A 23,464-nucleotide genomic window follows, 5' to 3' on the forward strand; every position below is an offset into this window, starting at 1 on the left:
GGCACTTGGAAGCCCCGGCTACATGGTGTGCAGAGCAGCTGCAGGGCTCAGCTGGGGCCCCTCCCCGCTGGCTGTTCGGCTGAGGGCAGTGACGGGTGGAGGGAGGGGGAGCTGAGGATGGGGCCCCTAAAAACTGCAGGGGGGTGGGCCCCGTGGTAGCTACGGGCCTGCAAATGCAGGAGTTAACAAAGAGACGTGAGAACGAAGACCAACCAAGCTCAACCCTGGGTCCATGCGAGAACAGAGAGACTCTGCATGTGTAGATGCACACTTCTTCAAAGATACAGAAACAGATTTTCTCAAATATTACATACAGGTTGCCAGGAAGAGCTAATTAGAGTCGAGATGCATAGGTAACTGAGCAATAACTGAGCGATGGGAATAGCACATTTAGTCAGCCCTGTATTTGAAGGAGTGTCTCTCTTGTTTGCATTGACTAATTGTCTGCAACCAAGGGAAGCCCAGTTGCCTGGCTGCAAATGAACCCGTTGGCTTGAAAGAATTGCCAGTACAGTCAACAACGTCTGCATGGCAGCCTCTCCCGGACCCCCACCCCCACCAGGTTATTTATTTAGGAGTTATGTATTTGAAACTTTTATTGGTCGCCTTTCTACCTTGCAGGACTCAAGGCAGCTGACAAGTTAAATAAAACAATGGTATTTTAAAAAACTCATAAAAGACCACAGTTTAAAATCTCAGCCAGGACTGTCAAATGAAAAACTAGTCAAATATAGTCTTCGAGTGCCTCCTGAAGGTGGAAAGTTAGGGGGCCGGGCCCACTTTCCTGGAGATGTTGTTCCACAATCATGGGGAGCAAGACTGTTAGGAACTGGTCTGTGTGCATCATGCAAGATCTCGGCCATGAACGGGATTGGGGCCTTCTCTTAGCAGGTGGCCGCCTCGGCACAACTCCCAATGGCTCAGTCACACCCGGTTGCTACCCCGAAGCTCCTAGGCCGCTCCAGCGCAGCAGGCTGCCTGCACAGAGGGCGGGAGAGCTCGACCCTGGGAAGGCCGGTCCAGAAGGCAAGCCTGACCAGTGTGCGGAGGTGGATGTAGGAAGGCTGGTGTCCAGGCTGCAGGACGGGGGAACTAAGTTCACCAGCAAAGCTGCCAATGGCATTGTGCCGGGCACTGCCTCCCTAAAGGCGTCTGTTGCCCACACAAAGAGGCCGGCTCCGAGACCCGGAGTTTGTGGCAAGGAGGGTAAGTCTGTCTGTCTGCCTGCTTGCCTGTCTGTCTGTCTGTCTGTCTGCCCTCCACCAGTCCCTTGCTGTCTTTGCTTGTCCTTCCCATTTCTCTTGCTGGGGGATACCATTTCAGCCTCCTGTATCTTGGTTGCTCAGAACACAATTGCCACCAAGCACTGGACTGATGCAAACTTTTGATGCAAGTTAGTAAAAAGTAGTGAAATTGTGTCTTATGAACAGGTAAACTTAAACTTTCATAGTAATTATATAATTTATTTCAATATTTGCAGTTACAAAGTTCTATTAATCAGAAGGTATGTAACAGAGAATTACGAGCCGAGGTGAATGGACGTGAACCTTGTTTATTGCAGAGTCAAGGCACAACCTCAGCTTAAATGACTGAGAATAAGAGTACTTTGATCCTAGTTATGTCAAAAAACACCTCTGTCTCTTTCATTGAATTGCACAGAGGCCAATTCTTCAGCATTCTTCGTTTGGCACAATACTTCAAATTGTGTTCCTGCTGCATCTATTGATCTAATGAAGAAATCACTTGATCGTTAATCCACTGTTTTAACCAAATGTGCATGTTGCAGGAAGTTGAGTGTGTCTTTGAGAAAGTCTTGTGCAGAAACTGCCGTCCACCACGGTTGAGGTTGATATTCTCATTCCACATGTCAGCCGGCCTCAGCAAGAAACACTGGGGAGGGTCCTCAGCTGCACCACCGTGAGTTTGCCAGACCAGCCAGTCATTTTCAGCTTGAGCTGATTTTAAAGTCTGGCCGCCTTGACTCCGCGCAGGAGGGTTCTCCCGGCTGCCAAGCTCGAGCTGGTGCTGAGCCAGGGGACCCGAGGACCTTCCAGGGAGCCCCGGGGTATTCTTCAAAACAAAACCTCAGACCAAAACAGAACACCACTTTGGATGGTGGAGCTTTAAGTATTAAAAATTCAAAATATTCTCTCCCCCACCACCACCACCATGGGTGACATTTTGCATTGATTTATCTCTGTTCTTGCAGTGTGTTTTTTCAGTATAATATGCATGCATGTGCACACAAGCATTTTCTGCTAGGCTCAAGAAGTGTGAAACGTGTTCTACAGAAATGAACATAGCATGGCTTTAGTCTGATTACCTTTCTGGATGAGGCCAGGTCTGGGTGTGATAATTGTCACGCTCCTGAACCTTTGTGTGTGTGTGTGTGTGTGTGTGTGTGTGTTTTGGGGGGGACCCTTCCCAAGGTCTGCACTGGGACTGTCCCTGTGGATTGTGGAATTTTGGAAAAAAATCTTTGCCACTGAAGGATGCATTGGAAGTTCTTGTGGTCTCCTGTGTAACATATGTTTTGGCTCTTGTTTGTTACTGGGTGCTGTGAAAGGTCTGGCACATCTGTAATTGCTCTTTCACTCATGGAAATCAGCACTGGATGCCACAGTGAATGAGGACCATGACATGCACGTCGGCTGTCTTGGTTCCTAGGCTTGTCTGTGTGGTGGTTCCTTCCAGGGTTCAACATTTGTCACCTGAACTTAGAACTGAGTCAGCTTTTAGTTTTGCATCATCCCTGTGAATGGAATTCAGTGAAGCCACATCAGAAGAAAGGCAGGTCCTTGCCCTGCAGAGCTCAGTCCAGCTCTTGACAGTGAGTGGGATCTGCAGGGGGGTAGGGTTGGGGGGCAGGCCATGCACTGCCATGTGGGTAGCTTTATAAGAACATAAGAGACGCCAATGTTGGATCAGACCCAAGCCCCATCCAGTCCAACACTCTGTCATACAGTGGCCAAAAATACCAGGTGCCATCAGGAGGTCCACCAGTGGGGCCAGGACATTAGAAGCCCTCCCACTGTTGACCCCCCCCCCCCAAGCACCAAGAAGACAGAGCGTCACTTGCCCCAGAGCCCCTATCTATACGTGTTAATCACTCTTTGGGTGAAGAAGTACTTCCTTTTATCCGTTCTAACCCGACCGCTCTGCAGTTTCATGGAGTGCCCACGAGTTCTTGTATTGTGAGAAAGGGAGAAAAGTACCTCTTTCTTTACCTGCTCTATCCCATGCATAATCTTATAAACCTCAATCATGTCACCCCTCAGTCGTCGTTTCTCCAAGCTAAAGAGCCCTAAGCACTTTAACCTTTCCTCATAGGGAAAGTGTTCCAACCCTTTTATCATTCGAGTTGCCCTTTTCTGCCCTTTTTCCAAAGCTATAATATCCTTTTTAAGGTGCGGTGACCAGAACTGCACACAGTATTCCAAATGAGGTCGCACCATTGATTTATATAGGGGCCTTATGATATTGGCTGATCTGTTTTCAATACCCTTCCTAATAATCCCCAGCATAGCATTGGCCTTCTTTATTGCAGTCACACACTGTCTCGACATTTTCAGTGAATTATCTACTACAACTCCAAGATCCAACTCTTGATCAGTCTCTGCCAGTTCAGACCCCATCAATGTGTATTTATATTTAGGATTTTTGGCTCCAATGTGCATCACCTTGCACTTGGCCACATTGAACCCCATTTGCCATGTTGACGCCCACTCGCCCATCCTTGACAGATCCCTTTGGAGTGCCTCACAATCCTCACTGGTTTTCACCACCCTGAACAACTTCATATCATCCGCAAATTTAGCCACTTCACTGCTTACTCCCATCTCCAAATCATTAATGAACAAGTTAAAAAGCAGTGGACCAAGTACTGATCCCTGCGGTACCCCACTGCTTACCACCCTCCACTGAGAAAACTTTGTGCCATCTGCAAATTTAGCATGAGATTAAGCCAGAGGCTTCCTCGAAGAGCAGAGTTTGGGGGTCGTGTTGGAAGGGAGAGGTGGGGGTAGGGTAGGGCTGCAGGAAAGGGATGGCCAGTTAGAATGGGTGGGGCCACCTGAAGGCATCAGGAGACCTTTGGGAGGCTGGGAGGGGGAGAACTGCTTGCTGTGGCTTGGGGGATCCCTGCCCCCTTTTGTTCCAATTGGGAGTTCTGTCTTTGGTGGCATGCCTGGGGCTTCCCCTCTGCTTGTGACGGATCCCGTTTGCGTCCCTTGCGGTTGGGAGTCCAGGGCTCTACTTTTGGCAATCTGGCTGTGCCTGGTATCATTACACGGCCTCAGCAGTTCCCCAGTTTCCACAGGCTGCGGACCCACACTTTGATTTTGATCTTTTGCGGACCCTGAAGCCCTCCTCGTTTCCATTTTCCAAGGGCAAGTCAAGCCACATACATTTGGAGGAGACTTTTGTCTTGTATCCTCAAGGGCTATTTTTGGGCAGGAACGCACAGGAACGGAGTTCCGGCTGGCTTCAGGGTTGGCCACGCCCACTACAGCCAAAACCTCTGCGTGCCTGGCTACAGAGGGAAGGCCTGGAGAGCAAACCCCCCCCCCGGCGACTCCGAGACGGGCGGGCCAGGCCCCCCCTGAAAGGATCGGGGAGGCATTTAAATGCCTCCTCGTGCCTTCCCCAGCCTGTCCAAGGGCCGGCTTGCCCGGGCTCCCTGCAGCCTGGGGCGTCCAGGCAAGTCAAGGGAAAGCACAGGGTGTGGCCTAATATGCTAATGAGCTGCACTGTCAGGGGTGTGCCTAATAGGTTTCTGCTGTTGGGTGTGGCCTATTATGCTAATTAGTTCCTGCTGGGCTTTTTCTACAAAAAAAGCCCTGCTCAAAAGAATACAGTGATACCTTCATCAGCTATGCTATAAAAGTGAGTTTTAAGAAAAATGTTAATGCTGGTGCACGTCCTGCGAGGTACGGTACCAGAGGGTAGCTGGTCAGACAGGGACACAACTGAGAAGGTCTTGACCCCAGTTCTCATCAGGTGAACTAGTCAACTGCATTGTGTCTTTGCACTGGAGACAGTGAGAATCTTCTTATTAGTTAATAACATCTGAAGAGGGCCAAGAAGGGGCAGGAAAAGTGTTCAGAGCTGCTCAGCACCACACACAACCAGAACTTCTGCCAGTTTGGTGTAGTGGTTAAGTGCGCGGACTCTAATCTGGGAGAACCAGGTTTGATTCCCCACTCCTCCCCTTGCACCTGCTGGATGACCTTGGGCAAGCCGTAGCTCTGATAAGAGCTGTCCTTGAAAAAGAGCAGTTTCTGTCAGAACTCTCTCAGCCCCACCCACCTCACAGGGTGTCTGTGGTGGGGAGGGGAAGGGAAAGGAGTTTGTCAGCCGCTCTGAGACACCTTTGGGTAGTGAAGGGCCATGGGGTATAAATCCTATCTCCTCCTCCTCCTCCTCCTCCTCCTCCTTCTAGCAAAAACAGCCGTTGTCTATGGGTTGTCTGTGCTGGAAGTCACGTTGATGGCTGCACTGGGGCCTTTGGTGCCACTCAAGCCCTCAGAGTTGCCAGGGTTGAGCTTTTGGTTCCCAGGGAGGCATTGGCGTGTTCTCTGGCTTGCGTTCTGCGTGACCAGAGACAGGGGCAGCTGTGTGCACCACACCCTTTGAAAGAGGACTGCTGGTTCCGTCCCCGTGCCTTGCTCTCTTTCTGAGGAAGCAGAGCGGGCTGCATGTCCAAAGGGCACGCGCAGGGCTCTCATTCTGTCCTGGCAAAGCCCTTGGCCTCACCATCCCCCCCCCCTCTGCCGAAGGCTTCTGGAACCCCGCTTGAGACACACCCGTCTGACACATAATCCTGCTGCTGACCACCATCTAGCAGTGTCTGGGTTTACATATGTTCCTGGAGGTGAGGTGGGTTGACCTTAGATCTGAAATTCTGATGTGGCTCCTCTCCGCAGCATAAGCGTACACCCGGGGTGGCCAAACTGCAGCTCTTTCACACAGTCTAATTTAATGTTAATAAAAAGCAAATCTGCATATTTTTCAATAAAAGCATCTATGTAATATTTATTTATTTATTTACATGAGACTTATATACCGCTCATAACCCCTAACGGGTCTCAGAGCAGTTTACAGGGGCGTTCTTACGAACTTGTTAGCCCTATCTAAGGCCACATACAGAGGGGTGGGGGTTCCCTACCAGCACCCTGCGATAGGTCCGCTGCGTTCTTCTGGCTTCTTGGCAGCTCTCCTTCTTCGGCAGTTTTTCCACTGGCCGGCTGCTTCTTCTCTCCTTGGTGGGACTGTCTTCCCGGCGCCTGTCTTCGCGTCTGTTTCAGCCTCGGCTCTGTCCTGGCTGGCTCCGCCGCGCTCACAGTACACGTCATCAGATGCCGGCGCCAGTCTCCACCGCAGTCTTTCACCGCCAGGGATCGCTCGACCGATGTTCTTCTTGCCGTTGTATCCGGCTCCTCCGCCGCCGCCGCCACCATTGATGTTTTCTTGCCGAACGCAGCTGCGGCCACCACAAACCTCTTTCGTTACAGAGGCAGGTGCCCCCCACCCTTCTAAGGGTGGGTATCCATTTGCCTACTCGCATGATTTTAATCGCTTTCGGGCCTCTGGGTGGGCGGGAGCTGGGAATCGGGACCAGGTGCTCACCCTGGCCGCGGCGGATTGCGGTGGATTCTCGAACAGCCATAGCGACTGTTCAGATGTTATCGTTAGCAGGCGTTTAGCCGCCTGCGCCTGTTCAAGTCTTGCGGCTCTCAAACATCTGACATTTATTCTGTGTGGCTGTTACGTTAGGCATGTTTGGCCACCCCCGGCGTATACCGCTTGTGCCCCTTTTATGACTCACCTTGTACCCACCCGGTGGGAGTGGGCTGCAATGCGGAGAGCAAAGGGTTTCCGTCTCCCACACACACCCCGCCTTGCTTGTGCTTGGGGGTGTGCTTCCTCTCGTCATGCGGTGAGTGCGTTTCATTTCATCTCGTGCCATGCATATTGCTTAGGGTTCTGTATTGATTAGCCATGCACCCCTTTCTTGTTTTGCTGTTGTATGGATCCCTTCAAGGATCTGTTTCAGACACCCAGGGGATTGTGTAATGAAGTGTCTTCTTGTCCTTAATTTCTGTTTGAAGTGGTCTACTGATTGGTTAATTTTAAAGGATTTTAGACGGCTAGCTGTCTGACTGTATGGATGTAAAGTTTACATATTATAAATGCTTCTTTAAGGATTCTGCACACAGAAGATGACTGTTTAAGTAAGCTAATTTAAATTTTAAAAATCAGAATGTTAACATCTACAGTTCACCTTCCGTCTACTGTGTGGCACATTGGGACTGCCCATGTGCAGGTCAGCTTCAGACATTTTATTTTCTAGAATGGGGTGCCCCACACCCTGGGAGTGGGGCATGTGCTGGTTTTCCTGATAAATGTGCCACATGTCCCGGGGCGGGTGCCCCCATTCCCTCAGTTCCTTTTTTACCACTGCATGCATAAAAGGTAAAGGTTTTCCTTGCTGGAAAGCTAGTAGAATTTGACTCTAGGGGGTGGTGCTCATCTCCGTTTCCAAGCCGAGGAGCCAGCGCTGTCCGAAGACATTTCCATGGTAGGTTGACTTTTTTTAGTGCTCTGTGTTTCTTGTGGTTTCTTGTGGTTGTTGTTTGTTTTTTGCTCAGTCATCATTGCTCCATTTAGGACTTTTCTTGTTTTGGTCCTTTTCATTCTTCTGTCCTGCTCACCAGTCGTTTTCCTGCCAGTCCTGCGCTTGTAGTCCTTCCGTTATGGTGACTAAAAGCCTTCTTCAAAAAATGCTCAACCTGCAGCACCAAGATCCCCCATACAAATGAGCATGATCTCTGCTCATAGTGTTACAGCCTGCACAGTTTGTCAGTGCTTCACACCAAAGGTGAGGTTCGATAGAGCCCTGTGGTTGAAAGTGGCCCTTTGGGAGGAGGCTGTCTCCTCTTCCCTACCAGAGCAACCAGCCACTAGTTCACAGTCAGTATCCCCTCTGGAATCCCTCCTGGTTCCAAACCCTGGTTTCAGGTCCAGACTCCTTTGGGTTCGGTTGGTTCCAGCAGCATTGGCTTCAAGGTTCTCCTACTCCAGTTAAATGTGCTTCTTCCACAGCGCCTGGCTCCAAGAGGGCCCAATCAATGTTCCCCTCTTTGGCATCTGCTGAGAAGGCCTGGTCACATTCCGAGCCCCCAGCTAAGAAGTTCAGAAAGGAGAAACATAAGAAGTCCTCAGCCTCGATGCCCAAACATAAACATTCTGGTCATCAACGTCCCCAGGTTCCTGATCAGCCCAAGGGGCTGGCCCACTTTGAACCCCATCGCCACACCTAGCATCGTTTACAGGCTCCTGTTCAGAGGGCGAGAGTGACCAGTGTATCTGTCAGACTCTTGAACAGACTTACTCCCAGCAACACTTTCTTGGCAGTGATTTGTTTATTGAGAGATTAGGATGTATCATGCTAAGAACATCTGTGTCAGAACTGACTCGGTTGGCACCAGTTCTGGAATTATACATGATTCAAACAACCCTCTCGTAACCCATCCAATCAGTCCATTCATTCAGCCTGCCTAAACCTAGCATGCTCCATTAGCCCTCCTCCCCCACCTGCGAACCTACAATACATTATCTGCAACAGGCTGGCTAGCAGTGACAGGTGTTCAGTGTTGATTCACGTACTTCCCATTTAGGGAGGCCTCTTAAGGAAAGTTATAAAGCAGCTAAGTGAAGCAGGTTCCCACACACACAAACTTTCACCATTCCCCCCCCCCCAATGCCCCAAATCCAGGATCTAAAGAATGTGGTCACAGGCAGTGAGATGGAACATACAAAGCGCACGGTAGACGAGGTTTTGATTTTGACATTCTGCCCCCCCCCCAAGACCTCTCACTCCCCCCGGCTTGTGAGGGTGGCGTTTATGGAAGGCACAAACAAGCTTGGGGGCCTTAACATGGTTGTTTTGCATCCATTCATTATGGCTCGGGTCAAAGTCTTGCCAGTTAATGAGATACTACAGGTGGCCCCATTTGATTTTAGAGTCTAAGACCTCTTCCATCTCCTAGTGGAGTTCCCCATCCATGTTCAGGGGAGGGGGAGCTGCAGGATGAGGTCTCCATGTCAAGGGTCCCAGATCCTTCTGAAATGGAAAACGGGATAGATGTGCCATAAGTTCTTTGGCAACTCTAGCTCAACAGCTACTTTATTAATGATTCTTACCATTTTAAAAGGGCCCACATATTTCCACCCCAGCTTCTTCCCCAGCTGCAGCCCTCTAAGGTTCCCTATGTGGAATGCAGTTTTAATAACTCTGTTCATAGTTTCACCGGGGCCACCCCTTTGTATCCATGCACCACTTTGAAAGGGGTGGCCCCGGTGAAACTATGAACAGAGTTATTATAACTGTATTCCACATAGGGGAACAAATCCAACCGGTTGTCTTGTTGATAGCTAATGAAACATCTCAAAAACTGTTCCAGAATCTGATTAGTTCTTTCCATTTGCATATCAGTCTCTGGGTGGTAGGCACTACTGAGCCTTTGCTCCACCTCCAGCAATTTTAACAATTCTTTCCAGAACCCCACCACGAACTGTGGATCCTGGTCGGATATGATCTTCCAGGGTACTGAATGCAATCTCACAATGTGCTGCATAAACAGCTGTGCTAGTTTTTTCGCTGACGGCAGTTGCTTACAAGGGATAAAATGCACTTGTTTTGAGGTCTTTTTCAGCTGGGCTCATGGAATAGAGTTTCCCTTTAGGCATTTTGTGGCTAGGTAAAATCTCAACAGCACAGTCAGATTTCCAATGAGGGGGAAGTTCATCCGACTTCCCCTCCTCAAATACCTTGGCCAAGTCTCTGTATTCTGGGGGGAACAGCTGCACTAGTTTTTTCGCTGACGGCAGTTGCTTACAAGGGATAAAATGCACTTGTTTTGAGGTCTTTTTCAGCTGGGCTCATGGAATAGAGTTTCCCTTTAGGCATTTTGTGGCTAGGTAAAATCTCAACAGCACAGTCAGATTTCCAATGAGGGGGAAGTTCATCCGACTTCCCCTCCTCAAATACCTTGGCCAAGTCTCTGTATTCTGGGGGAATGCAGCTTAGCTCCTCTTGGGCCAGGCATACCACTCTGGCACCGGGCGCAGTGCCTCCCCCCATTCCGGGTTCCAGTTATGCTCTTTGCAGCAGGGGTCCAGAAACCGCAAAGCACCTACACTCCATTGGACGGAAGGATCGTGAGCCAAACCTTACCCTTGGAACCTGTGCCTTTGGCTTGGCGCTCAGCTGTCCATGAACAGCTTGACTACCCCATGTCTCCTACCCACCTAGACTGCTGGGATGACCAACGTGACAGGGGAAGCTTCCGTGACCCAGTGAGACACTTGTCAGGAGAAAGTTCTGAAACCTCCATGTTCTGCCCACATTATGACAGAAACGACAACACCATGTCAGTCGCCTCCAGGTACAGTGCTGAAAGCGCATCAGACCCCTCTCCGAATGACACAGTGGGGGACCCTAACCCTGTCTCTCTGAGTGAGGACTTAAAACTTTATAGTGAACAGATGCTCTGCATGGCTAAGGCCTTGGAGATTGATGTGGGTGTGTCCAGCAATAGACCGAAGGATAAAATCCTGAGCATGCTTTATTCAAAGACACCTACCATTATTGCCTTTCCTATCCTTGAAGGTTTGTTGGACCTCACCATTCCCATTTGGGATAAGCCAGCCTCGGTCCAAGCCACTCCCAGGAAGATCAAGAACCTGTATCAGATCAAACCCAGTTCTGCCAAGTACCTTTCAACCCACCCACTGCCCTCCATTATAATCAAGGACAAGTAGGCATGTCACAGACCTGGGCAGCACACCTCCCCCTCGAATCGAAAGAGTCAATGTGTTGACATGCTGGGCACAAAGCTTTATTCCTCCTCAGCGTTAAACTTTAGAATTGCAAACTACCAGACCATAATGGGTGGCTTTCAGCTATTTTGTGAAAGAACCTATCATCAGCTAACTGATGATCTAAAAAGCTAAACTGATCCAAGCAGTTTAAGCTCTCCAAGCAGGAGATAAACATGGGTAAGCATGCAGCTGATATCTCTGTGAGAACTATGGCCTCATCCGTCGTCCTGAGATGCCACTCATGACTTTGCAACACCACCTTGCTGATCGATACTCAGGCGAGGCTCGAGGACCTTCCCTTTTTGAAGAAAACACTATATGCCCAATCTACCAATGAGTTCCTGTCCATTATAAAGAAGAGCAGACAAACCACAAAATTGTTGGCCATCTACCCTTCGGTTCTGACTCAAAATCTGTGAGTCCAACATCAGTAGTAGTAGTAGTAGTAGTAGTAGTAGTAGTAGTAGTAGTAGTAATAATTCAATTTATTGATCGCTTAATCCTGCAGAGCTTGCTGGCTCTGAGCGATTTACAGTTACTCAATATTACAAAGGACTAACAATGATTTGTGGGGTAGGGGAGGACAACATATATACATCTTAATTCACACACATTCGCTGCCAACGGGGGTTTCGTTCAGTTGAAGATGAGACGTGATCCAGACGGCATTTTTCCTCGGCCTGGTTTGATGGCGTCAGCTTTTCTCCAGACTCCTTCAAGCAAGTCTTCACCATTGCTTTTTATGGGAGTCAAAGGCCCATGCCCCACCAACAGTACGAGTATCCTCAATGCTAATTTCAGTCAGACCCCTACCAAAGGCATAGGACACCCTACAAACAAAGGGTCATGCAGCCGGTTGCCCAGAAGGACCAAGGACAACAACAGTCTAAGTTCTGGCTATCCACCCAGGTTTCAACTAGCTTTAAGGACAGGCTGTCCCTCTTTTGCGAAGCCTGGGTCCTTTCCATTGTTTCATACAGTTACTGGCTAGAGTTTCATTCAGTTCCCTACTGTTCATTAGCTTCCACTACGGTTGATAATCCATCCCCTGAGATCAGGGCACAGTTGGACTCCTTTTTAGAGAAGGGGGCAGTTGAGAAGGTCCCAGAAAGACTCTGTTCTAGAGGTTTTCATTCCCTTTTTCCCTTGGGTACAAAAAGGATGGAGGTCACAGACCACTTTTAGATTTATGGTTATTAAACAAGTTTTTGAGAATTCCTAAATTCAGAATGGTCTCTCTTCCGTTGGGTATTGATCTCCTTTCCATGGGTGCTTGGTTCGCAAACCTCAATCTCAAGGACACATACTTCCATATCTCAATTAACCACTCCAGTAGGAAGTTCCTCAATTTCAGATATGGTACCCAAGTCTTCCAGTTTACAGCCCTACAATTTGGTCTAGCTACTGCACCAAGAGTCTTCACTAAAGGCATGGCAGTGGTAGATGCCCATTTATGTATATAAGGTTGTGTCATTTTCCCATACCTGGATGACTGGTTGTTAGTGGCCCGAGACAGTGAATCTGTGGGTGCCCAGGTCCACCTAGTCCTATCCATCTGTCAGAGCCTCGTCCTGGTGGTCAATATGCAAAAGTCCCACCTGATCCCTTCCCAGAAGATCCAGTTTGTTGGGGCGACCCTAGACACCACGTTGGGCAAAGCCTTCCTACCTTTGGACAGGGCTGAAAGTCTGAAATCACTGATTTGTGCCTTCCTTGGAAAGTGTTGGCAGGCAGTTCGAGCCATTCAGAAATTATTGGAGCTCATGACTTCCACCACAGCTGTAGTCCCACATATCAGATGACACATGAGGACCCTACAATTGTGGTTCGTTAGGCAGTACAACCTGGCGGCCCATCTCCAGTGGCTTTGTCTCTTCATTCCAAGGTCTGTTCTGAGGTCCTTACATTGGTAGTTGGCTGACGCTAGCCCCTGATCAAGGGCTGATTTTGGGTTCTGGTCCCCCCTTGTAACATTGATGACTGATGCCTCTGATGGTTATTGGGGGTTAGGGCTCTCTGCCAAGGGCCCTTGTTCACATACACATCAAGCAATGCTCCAAGTTGCGGAGCCTTGTCAGCAAAAATCCTACTTTGTGAGCTACTGGCATTAAAGTTGTGAGCGAGCAACATGGCTACTGCACAGATTAGTTTGCTCTGGAGCCATCCTTCCTGAGCGAAGAGAAAAAGGTGTGAGCTGGAGGCTAAAAGTCTGTGAGCTAGCTCACACTGACTCAGCTTAGAGGGAACACTGATGTACTCAAAATGCAAGCTGTTAAGTTTGCCCTTGGCTCCTTCACATATATCCTCCAAGGGAAGAATGTCCTCCTCCAGATGGAAAATATAGCCACCATGTTTTATCTAAACAAACAAGAGTGTACTGGTTCCCTTGCCCTGTGCAGGAAGGCCACCGCAACCTGGGAAGTGGCTATCAGATTGGGGTTGTCCCTAAGAGCTATTCATATAGCAGGGTCCCTCAACACGGAGGTGGATGTGTTCAGTGGAATGCACACAATGGATTACAAGTGGTCCATCCGTCCCGAGTACATAGCCCCAGTCTTTGAGACATGGGGTTACCCCCCCCCCAAGTAGACCTTTTTGCGGTAACCGACAAAAGCTCCTCTATTTTGCTCAATGGCAGGGTCCAATCCACAATCCCTGGGGGACACCTTCCAGATTCACTGAACAGGGGTTCTGTTCTACACCTCCCCCACCCCTTCCCGCTGATACCCAAGGATGTATAGAAAATGTTTTTGGATCAGACAGAGGCAATCCTGGTGGCCCCCTTCTGGCCCAGGCAAGCGTGGTTCCCACACCTTCTGCACCTGGCGAGGAGACACCACATGCTTTTCCCCTCCGTTCCAGACCTCCTCTTCCAAGGGCCTCTCTGGCACCATGAGGTGTCCAGACGCCACTTAGTAGCCTGGAAAATCCAACCTTAACCCATTCTTTTTTGCAAGGGGTCCTAGATGTTTTTATCCATTCCTGAAAAAGCATCCACCAGGTACTCATACCACAGGAAGTGGGTCCAGTTCAAGCACTGGACTATGGACCGTGAGGGTTGTCCATTTACCTGCCCTTTACTCTTAATATTAGAATATTTACTCTCCTTTGTTTGTTCGCGCCTCACAGTGTCATCAGTCAAGACAGACCTGGTGGCCATTGCTGAGTACCACAAGGACATACAAGGGAGTTCAGTTTCCCCCCACAAATTATCTCAGATATTTTTGAGGGGGTTGGCTAATGTCTTTCCCCCATCCCACACATTGTTCCGCAATGGCCACGCCTGTTGGTACTGGCCGCTTTGATGAACCCTCCATTTGTGCCCCAGCCCACTGTTCACTAGCTCACTTGTCTTGGAAGGAGGCGTTTCTGGTGGCTATCATCTCTCCAGGGGAGGGGGGGGGTCAGAGAACTAGCAGCTCTCCTCATCATCCACTGCTTTCAAAGTTTTTTGAGGGACAGGCATCCTTGTTTGGAGTTCCTTCCCTACATTGTTTCCAAATTTCATTTGGCTCAAGATTTTGTTCTCCCGGTATTCTTTCCCTCTCCCTGGGCAGAAAAGACCTTGCACTCCTTGGATGTGAAAAGGGCTTTATTGTATTATCTGAATAGGACAGGCATCTTTTGCAAGCACAAATCTTTATTTGTTAATGTGGTTCTAAGAAGGGTAAGCCAGGCCTGCCTCGTCACACTCCATTGCCAGATGGGTGGTGTCCACTGTCTGATGCTGTTACAGGGCATGTGGGGAACCGTGTCCCTTGGATATCAGAGCCCATTCCACTCAGGCACAGGCCTCTTCTGCAGCATCTCACAGTAGGATTCTGATCTGAGATAGTTGTTGTGCAGCCACGTGGTCGTCTGAAGACGCTCTTGTCAAACGTTACATGCTGGACCTGCAAACAAGGAGAGAAGCTGAGGTCAGCAAAGCTGAAGCACAGCCACTGTTTCAATGAGGGACTCACCCCACCTCCTCAGATGAGAAGCTTGTGAAGGTCCCCATGTGGGGCTGCACAGTAGATGGAAGATGAAAACGGGTTTGCACTCACCTGTAATTGTTGTTCTTGAGGTCTTCTGTGCAGGCACACATTCCCTCCCTCTTTCCCCACTGTGAGTCTCTTGTCTGCTTAATGTGTTTTTTTTGGGGGGGGAGGGTTGAGGCTTGCAGCACTGGGACAAGAACTGAGGGAATGGGGGTGTTCACCCCCGGGACACGTGATGCATTAGGCAGGAAAACCTGCACTCATGCCGTTCTGAGGGGGCAGAGCCCCCATTCTTGGAGCTTAAAGCTAGAAAATAAAATGTCTGCAGCCAGCCTGCACACACGCAGTCCCAGTGTGTGTCTGCACAGAAGATGTTGGTAAATAGCAGTTACAGGTAAGTGCATCCCTGCTTTTTATCTGTGATAAGGCGGGGGTGGCCATCTGGTCCCCTGCAAACACCACTGGACTGACAAATGACTTGGTGTGGCCCTTGATGGCCCCATCAAGTTGCAGCCGGGATGTGCTGGGGAGCTTACGCAGAGTTTCACTCACATGGGGAGAGCCAGTTTGGGCAGTCTGTGCGGGTGCGAGAGAGTTTACATCTGAATAGTCTCTCCCCCCCCCACCCCCCGGGCAACTTTCCAGTTCTGTATGTTAGTTGTGAGCATGTGTTTGATAATAATGATACCCTTCCTAATAAATAACACAAACTCTGTTCTGGGGGCAGACCCCCTGAGGGAGGTGGGGGGCTCTGTTTGGGCAGCAAAACTCCCGTCTGTCTGCCAGACCCCTGTGCAGTCAGTACATCAGACCTGTGGAATACAAGAACTTGTCATTCCTCCTTTAGGAAAAGAAGGAGCCCCCTGAGGTTTTCCTTGACACAAGGGCCAGCTGCTCTGCTGCTCCCCAAAGGCCGTTTTTTCAGAGCACTTTGGCCTCTTTGCGCCTCCTGCGGCACGGAAAGCAAGGAAGGCTCTCCTTCTTCCCCTGCCCTCGACGACCCCACCCCCTCACATGCCTTGTAACAGTCACTGAACTGTGTCTTGTTTTTCAGCGTTAGGGGATTACGAAGGCTTTGCCAGAGTGCGGTCTCCTGGAGAGAAACCGACCATCACGCGTCCTCCAGTGAGACCCCCAGACCCTCCCTGCAAAGCGCCTCCCCTTCAGAAGCTGGAGCCGAAGGCAGAGGTGTCGAGCGGAGGAGGGCCAGGAGAAGTGCTCCCCTCGGTGTGAGTACCCAGCCAGAGTCCGGCCCGGTCCGCACAAGGGCAGGGGGGGGGGAGGCGGGGGGGCTGCACCGGACTGTAGGTAGAAGGTCAAGAAGGATCACGTTTGGGAATGCTTCCCTCCCTTAAAAACTCCCTTCCTCTGTGCTGTGCTGGTTTCTGGTTCACATCCAGTTTCCCTGCCAGGGGGCGTTCAGAGCTGGAATCTTCCCCGCCGTCTCCAGCAGTGCCTTCCCGGGCTTCGGCTCATTCTCCTGCTTGCGCAAACCAGGCCTGTGTCAAGGCGGACAAACGATGTGGCAGGCTCTGCTTCCAGGCTGGGGGTCTGGATGAAGCTGCAGGGGCTCAGCAGGGATCGCGGGTAGAGCTCCCGGCCTCCAGGTGGGGCCTGGAGAGCGCCTGGAAGGACAGGTGATCGCCAGGTGACAGAGATCAGCTCCCCTGGAGAACACGCGCCTCCTTTGGAAGGTGGGCCACACTGAGGCTCCTCCCGTTCTTCAGCCCTGCTCTGCCCAGATGCAGACCCCCAAGCTGCAGGAATTTCCCAGCCTAGAAATGGCGACCTCCATCAGGCGTACAAAAAGGGGGAAGAACACCGTTGAACGCAAAAGAGCCAGCACTTTCTAGGAAGCCTCTCGAGTGTCTGCTCCTGCGTCCTTCCCCCGCTTGTCCTCTGCGAGGCTTCTGAAGGTGAATCCGGCCCTCCCACCACAACACACGTCACCCCAAGGGCTGGAGCTGTTCGGGCTGGTCCCGAGTGAACTTAGGCGCCTGCATTACGCTGCACTTTTGGCTCCTGTCACTCACTCCCGAGGGGGAAAGTCCCTTCTGCAAGTGGCAGCTGGAAAGGAGGGAATCCCTGCCTGGCACCTGCCCGGCACTCAAAAAGCGGGGGGGGGGGGGGTGTTAGCAGCCCAGAACTGACTCGCTGCAGCCAGGGGCTGCCGTCACTTGGCCACGGAGCTGAAGTGTCTGGATTGTGTGTCATCCTCTCACTGGCCAGTCCTCAAAAGAGGTCAAGTAGCACGGGCGGCGGCTGCCAGCTTGCACCCTGGCATTTTCCCTCCTGGTCTCAGAGCGGCAGCCATGCTGCAGCACTGGCCAGGAGCGGCGAAGCAAAGCATGAGTCTCTGCGGGCAAGCCACGCTTCTTCATGCTGCGTGGCACGGCCGGCCCCCACTTCCCACCTTGCTGCTCTGCACAGGCCCATCGGGAGACAAAACAGCTGCAGAGGACTTTCAGTGCAGTCCTGCAGGGTGTCTGTAAAGCTGTTGTGTGGGGAGATTGGAGGGGGACTCATCCTGCTCATTTATATTCAGAGCAGCATGCCAAAGAAAGAAAGAAACCTGAAATCTATACTCAAGTAATCTAAATTCAAGAAGAACTATGTAAATAATTTGCATCAAGCAACTGAACACAATAGTAGTTATTTTGCATAATAATCAGAGGCCAAAAATGATTCTTAGCACTACTGGTCCCCTTTTAAAGTCATATTTTTGCAGCTAGGAGGCCTAGATCCTTGCTATTAATAAATCTTTCACACTTTTATTTATTTTGGGACTTTTATCTCACTTTTCTCCACTAAATGTGGACTTCAGGCAGCTTACAGTGTGAGAAGAGTACCACCCGCAACAGCTTCATCAGATAAGACTCTGGTAGAACCTCTCCCCCCCCCCCCAATATGCGTCTGCCTGGGGGCCCGGCACATTCATCAGGGCCTCCTGGGATTCTGGCACTGCAGGATGCAAGTCTGGGACTGCATGTTTGGACCCTCCTTCGCCTCCTACTCCGCTTCCCCAGCTCACTGTAGGAGATTACAGAGTCGTCTTTGTAGTTGCCTCCTGAGATTGGGGGCAGGTGGGTGGACCTTCTTGGTTATGGCCCCAGACCTCTGGGACTCCCTCTCCAAGGAGACTCACTTGTCCCCTTCTGTTGCCCTCTCCCGCCAGTGGGTGAAGGCCTTTCGGTTTCGCTTGACGTCCCCTCTGTGTTCCATCCATCCTATGGGGTGTTTCCACTGTTGTTTCTATATCTTTGCATGTGTTCTAATTCTGACTTTAACTGGTTTCACAATGTGCTGCTGTTCTTTTTGATTGGTTTTAAAATGCAATTTCATTATGAATGTTTTAACTTGTTAGCTGCCTTGATTGGCCCTTCTGAGGCCAGGAATGCAGGATATCAGTTATGCAAAATAAAGTGCTCGCTTTCCCCAGGCAGGGGAGTTTGAAGCCCATGGTCATGCCGCTCCAGACCTGCATTCTGCCGTGGTGCAGTCCTCGGAAAGTCAGCTTGGCCCACGGTTAGAGGGGAGGGCAGGGCACCAGATGGAAAGGAGACTGCAAGGTATCCTGGTGGCTGGGTTCGTGGTATTATTCACCTGGAATCAGAGTTTGAAGCCAGGTGTCACTGAGCAGAGGTTTAAAGAGCTGAAAAGTGGAACTGTGGGAGTTAAAAGTTCTTTGCCAAGATGTGCTGCTGTAGAAGCCTCCTCTTGGACTTGCAGTGAAGCTTCCATCAGATTGTTCTGAGCGGGGAGGGAACCTATTTGTGTCTGTCTGTCCCTTGGCATTAGAATTCTGCCACCTGTATTGGAAGCCCCTCCATCTCTGACCAGTGCCTGTGCGGGTTGCTTTTACAGAGTGGCTTCCAGAACAAAGTTCTTTGAGACGGCCTCCTTCAGGACAGGAAGGTAGGAGAGGGTGGCTGCCATTCTTCCTCCCTGCATGTTGAGGGCATGGGGCACCCTCGGGTGGGGAGGGTGTCCCACTGCCTGGTGGGGAGGCCGGGGGGGGATGGGGGATGCTGGCAAGCTGCCTGGTGGTGGCTAACTGGTGCCAGTGGCAGGGAGGCAAGCACGTGGCCTCAAGACATCCGGCCGTGAGCGCCAGAGCTGGAGCCCTCTTTTGCAACCTGCAGGATCTTAAGACCTTTCTGGGATCTGCTTTGCTGAGCAGATCTTGCACCTGCTGCTGCCCTCATGCCTCCGGCTCCGCTGAGCTGTGGCATCGCATTGCCCGGAGGGTTGGGGGGCACGACGGCACGGCTTCACCCTCCTGGTTTCCTTGAGTGCCACATCCTGGCAGTGCAGTTGCCATCCGGGGCTTGCCCAGCTTCCAGGAGGGGGCTGCAGGGGGATTTCTGGCATGGTTTTCCCCCCTCCTTTTTCTCTTTGCAGTTCCTCATCGCCTCAAGGCAGGCTCCCAAGTGACGAAAGCTGAGAGGCTACAAAGGTATTTGTTGCATGGCGAAGAAGCAGGCGCTGCCTCTGTGAGGACCCGACGGCTGCTGGCATTTGGGGTGGGAATTCCAGTGTGACATTCCCCTGCTTGCAAGCTGAATGGGACAGTCCCAGCATGGCCGTTCCAGAGGTTCAGCTCAGCAGTAATCGACCTGGCCTTTGTTCTTTTTCCAGGGCTGACCCTGGCTGGTTCCAGAGAGACGGCCCACAAGAGCCAGCATCCGCTCTCTTCCTTCCCAGCATGTGTGCTGTGCTGTCCAGATCAGCTTTTTGCAGGATTGTGACGTACCATCGTGAATTGTCCGCATCATCTGAAGAGAAGGATACATTGCCACGGAAGACCAGATCTCCCCCGTGCCCTTAATTTAAGAGCCCAACCCCTGGTTCCTCCTCCCCTTGCTCCCCTGCCTCTGAGCTCTGACCGTTGCCGGTGGCCACAGAACATATCTTGTTTTTCCGTCTGCCATCTGAAGGCTGACTGGACGTGGCATCGCTAGTGGCTAGTGGGCAGTGGATGGGTTTGGAGCCAATAAACGCAGCCCCTTTTGCAGCCTTTTCCTTAGGGGCCATCAGAGGATTGTGGTGGGCCTCCACCCAGACTCTGCCTTGGAACATTTCCTGCTGGTGATAAAGCTGGACTATGAGGAAGGTTTGAGGCGCTGCTTAAACAAACAGAAGTGGCGTGTGTGTGTGTGTGTGTGTGTTCTCAGTCCGCTGCAACAAGACCTGCCTGTGCTGTTGGAAGAAATGCGGAAAAATTCCCTGCCCAGATGGTTGCCTCGGCCCACTCATCCTTGGTGCTCTGCCTCATTCAGCAAGCAAATAGTCTGTGGGAGCCGAGCTTAGTGATTCCTTTTGTAAATACCTTGTGGGAATTGGAAGACTTTTAAGGACACAGATTTCTCCTCGGCAGTAAGAACAGCCGCGGGATCTTACCAAAAGAGTCGTTTGCGCATCCCTTAGACGGCGCTTCCCGTGAAGTCCAAAGCGCCTCCCCATGACTTCCTCTGGCTCTTGCGCAGGGCCTCATTCCGTGCCTCCCGAGGCGGCTCTCTACCCTCGGAGCTGTCCAACCCGCATTGGGCCAGAGACTGGGCAGGACTGCCAGCCAGGGCAGGCGAGAGACTCTCTGGGGGCCACGGGGAGCCCTTTTGCGGTCCTGCGGGCACAATAAACTCTGCCGTGGATGTTTTCCCTGGACTGGGGTGGGGTGGGGGATGGAGTGGCTTCAGCAGAGTCCGTGGCAGCTCCTTGCCAAGAATCACTGTTGCCATCGCTTCCTTGTGGACTGCCACGTTCTGCTTCTCTGCAGCATGCGTAAAGCTCTCCTTTGGATTCCAGTGCTTAGATGATGTGGGCTCACACTGCAACATGTGCGGTTTCCTGGGACCAAAACAGAAAAAGTCTCCATGCCTAATAGCGTGCAAGGAAGGCAACACTGTGCCAGCAGAGATCCTGGTCTTCTGCGTCCCTTCTCTGCCACCTCTCTGTGCCGCATGCCTTGGTGACATAAATAATTTTCTCCTTGCTGTTCCAGTCTCTGCACTTTGAACCTGGTGTCCTGTGCGCTTGTGTGCCCTCGCCTAGACAGTGGCGCACACTGGGGGGGGGGGGATGAGACATATGCTTGCCATTTGCCTTTGCGTGATATCAGTGCTTCTGCACACTTGGGCTGAGAGGAGTTGCTGCCCAATAAGAGACTGCAGCCCATTCCATTTTGTTCACTGTGCTCAGGGCAGCGACTTACTGAAGTCGTTGTGACCAAGCAGGAAAGTTGGAGACGGGGATCATGTTCTTTTATTGTACTCAAGCTATGGCTCAAGGAGTCACTGAATGCGAGGAAGGGGGGGGACACAAATACTACTGGTCAGCATGTTGGGGAGAAATGTGAATGCAGTCAGCACCAGAAAGTGGCGCATGTGCAACCTCGTGATGCCCTCCTCTTGTGAGGGCCACCAGCCTCCCCGTGGGAAGTCTTCCTGCATGCCTGCATTCGTCAGAAGCTCCGCAGCCCGAAGCTGTCCAGCAAGTCAGCTTGTTCTTCTGTGATTTTCAAGGCACTGAAGGTGTTTTCTAATGTATTTTGTCCAGTTAGACATAATGCTCATAAAGTTTCTATGGGTTAAAAAAGTTGCTTGTCTGTGTTATTACAACCGTATGCATGTTATATTCAGAACTTGATCAAAGTATTGCACCGGGGGGGGTGCCCCCAAATGCCCAGGTTATTGGGTGGTAGGCAGTACAGCCTCTTTGCTCATTGCCACAGTGGTGAGAAGAGGTCCCATCCATAATTGGTGTCACCTTTCCCTCTGTTGCCAGGGGCTAGCCAACAGGAACACAGCTCACCTATTTCAAACATCTCCATTGGCTACTAGTTCATTTCCAAGTCCAATTCATGGTGCTGGCCACCATCCAAAGCACATCCCTTGCTACCAGCTTCTCTCTCCAAATGCCTCAACCAGGTGGCGTGGTTGACAATGTCAAGGACTGCTGATAAATCCTGAAAAGAGGTGTGAAACCTTGGCTATGTTCTTAATGTTCTAAATAAATAAATTCATGCAGATGGAGATAATCAACTGGTGCCACCAGAGAAGATGAGGAAAACCTGAAGTTGTTCTGCAACTGCTTTCTCCATCACTTTGACCAGAAAGAGCAGATTAGAGACTGGGCAATAATTGGCCACATCTTTTTTCTGTACTGATTTTTTTTAAGTAATGGATAACCACTTTGAGTCAGTTTATGATGGCCATCTAGGGCTCCTTAATGTCATCCTCACATACTTCCCGCAACCAGGGTGGACACAGATTTTGAGCCACGGGTGCTGGCCTCCTCCGATCCCAATCTCTGTGGCACTTCCATTCCCCCAGATCTGCTCTCCTGCATTTTGAGCTGTGTGCCAAAGAACTCTTGAGTATTACAAGTCCCCTGGAGTCATTGGAGAAAGTGGGGTAAAAAACTGACAGGAAAGGCTACAGTAAAACTCCTAGGTGAACATATCTTTAGAACATGCTTCTGGGAATATTATGGGGAAAGATGCCAAACCTTCTCCCGATGAGTGGTATTGGCCTTTGTTGATCTTAAAGGTACCAGTGGACTCAAACTTTGTCCTAGTGCTCAAACAGAGCAGTAGGTGGGATTCAAGATTGCGGTTGCAAGCCTCCTGGTGGGGCCTGGAGTTCTGGAATCACGCCTTGCCTCCAGACCACAGAGGTAAATTCCCCTGGAAGAAACAGCCACTCCGGAGGGCAGTTGCTGGGGGTGTGCCATGGAGTCTATGAGAAATCGAGATCTTGGAGTGCCATCCCATCACCACGGAGGCCACTCCTGTCCCCAAACCTCGAGGAAACCCTGCCTGGGATCAGCCGGCCGCCTGCGTCAGACGGCCTCTGGGTGTGCCAGAGGAGAGCCAAGGGGGAGCCCCTGAGACGTGGCAGAGCAGGGGGAGGGGGGGAGGCTTCCCTTTGGTTTGCTGACCAGCACCCTTGCCGTAGGCCACAGCATTGTAATAAATATATGAATCCTGATCCGTGGGGGCTCAACATACGCCTCATGCTCTGCACACTGCCGGGGGGGGGGGGCTCCGACACTTTCCCCCGGATTGGGGCTGTGGTTCAGTCTCCAGTCTCTCCAACACAGTGGAGAAGTTCCCGGGGAGAGGTCAGAACTCTCAGCTCTTGAGCAGGGAAACCTCCCTGCCACTCCCACGGCTGTCCCATAGGACCCGGGCGGGGGGGGGGGAGTGCAAGGCCTCCCCCTACTTTGACTCTCCGTTCCAGCCATGGTGTTTTGCAGGGGCTGTGGGAGAAGCTGCTGGTGCACCACCCTCTGGATGAGAGGCAGATGTAGCAGAGAACTTAGTGCTTAGTTCTTGTGGCCCTTTCTTACACGCCCAGGGAAATGCTGATTGCCACATTGGGGTCAGGAAGCATGGAGCAGGGGTCACCGCTGGGGTGTGGAGGGGGAGATATTTGTTGGATTTCCTGCCTTGTGCAGGGGGTTGGATTAGATGACCCTGGAGGTCCCTTCCAACTCTCTGTGATTCTCTGGACTTTCCCGGAGATCCTTTCATGCCTTCTCCCCCTCCCCCTGCTTGAGAAAGAAAGGGGGGGCTGACAGTTGAGAAGAGGTCACAGGGA

The 23,464-nt window shown here is 51.2% G+C and overlaps 1 protein-coding gene across 3 annotated transcripts in view; it reads left to right on the plus strand.

The window, feature by feature from the left end:
* The window catches only part of OPHN1 (oligophrenin 1), a 149,339-nt gene extending 128,308 nt beyond the window's left edge, over positions 1-21,031 (plus strand). The window contains exons 20-24 of one of the 3 annotated variants that reach the window (XM_015421625.1): positions 889-1,206; positions 15,919-16,093; positions 18,729-18,779; positions 19,266-19,320; positions 19,503-21,031. In XM_015421625.1, the coding sequence (XP_015277111.1) occupies positions 889-1,206; positions 15,919-16,093; positions 18,729-18,779; positions 19,266-19,308 (587 nt within the window). In that variant the 3' untranslated portion in view covers positions 19,309-19,320; positions 19,503-21,031. The remainder of the gene's footprint in view (positions 1-888; positions 1,207-15,918; positions 16,094-18,728; positions 18,780-19,265; positions 19,321-19,502) is intronic. The other 2 variants (XM_015421626.1, XM_015421627.1) reach the window with 2 other exon arrangements.
* Positions 21,032-23,464: the final 2,433 nt, after the last annotated feature.

The sequence above is a fragment of the Gekko japonicus genome, unplaced genomic scaffold (assembly GCF_001447785.1).
Source record: "Gekko japonicus isolate JY-2015 unplaced genomic scaffold, Gekko_japonicus_V1.1 scaffold1699, whole genome shotgun sequence".
In the NCBI taxonomy this organism is placed as follows: Eukaryota; Metazoa; Chordata; class Lepidosauria; order Squamata; family Gekkonidae; genus Gekko; species Gekko japonicus.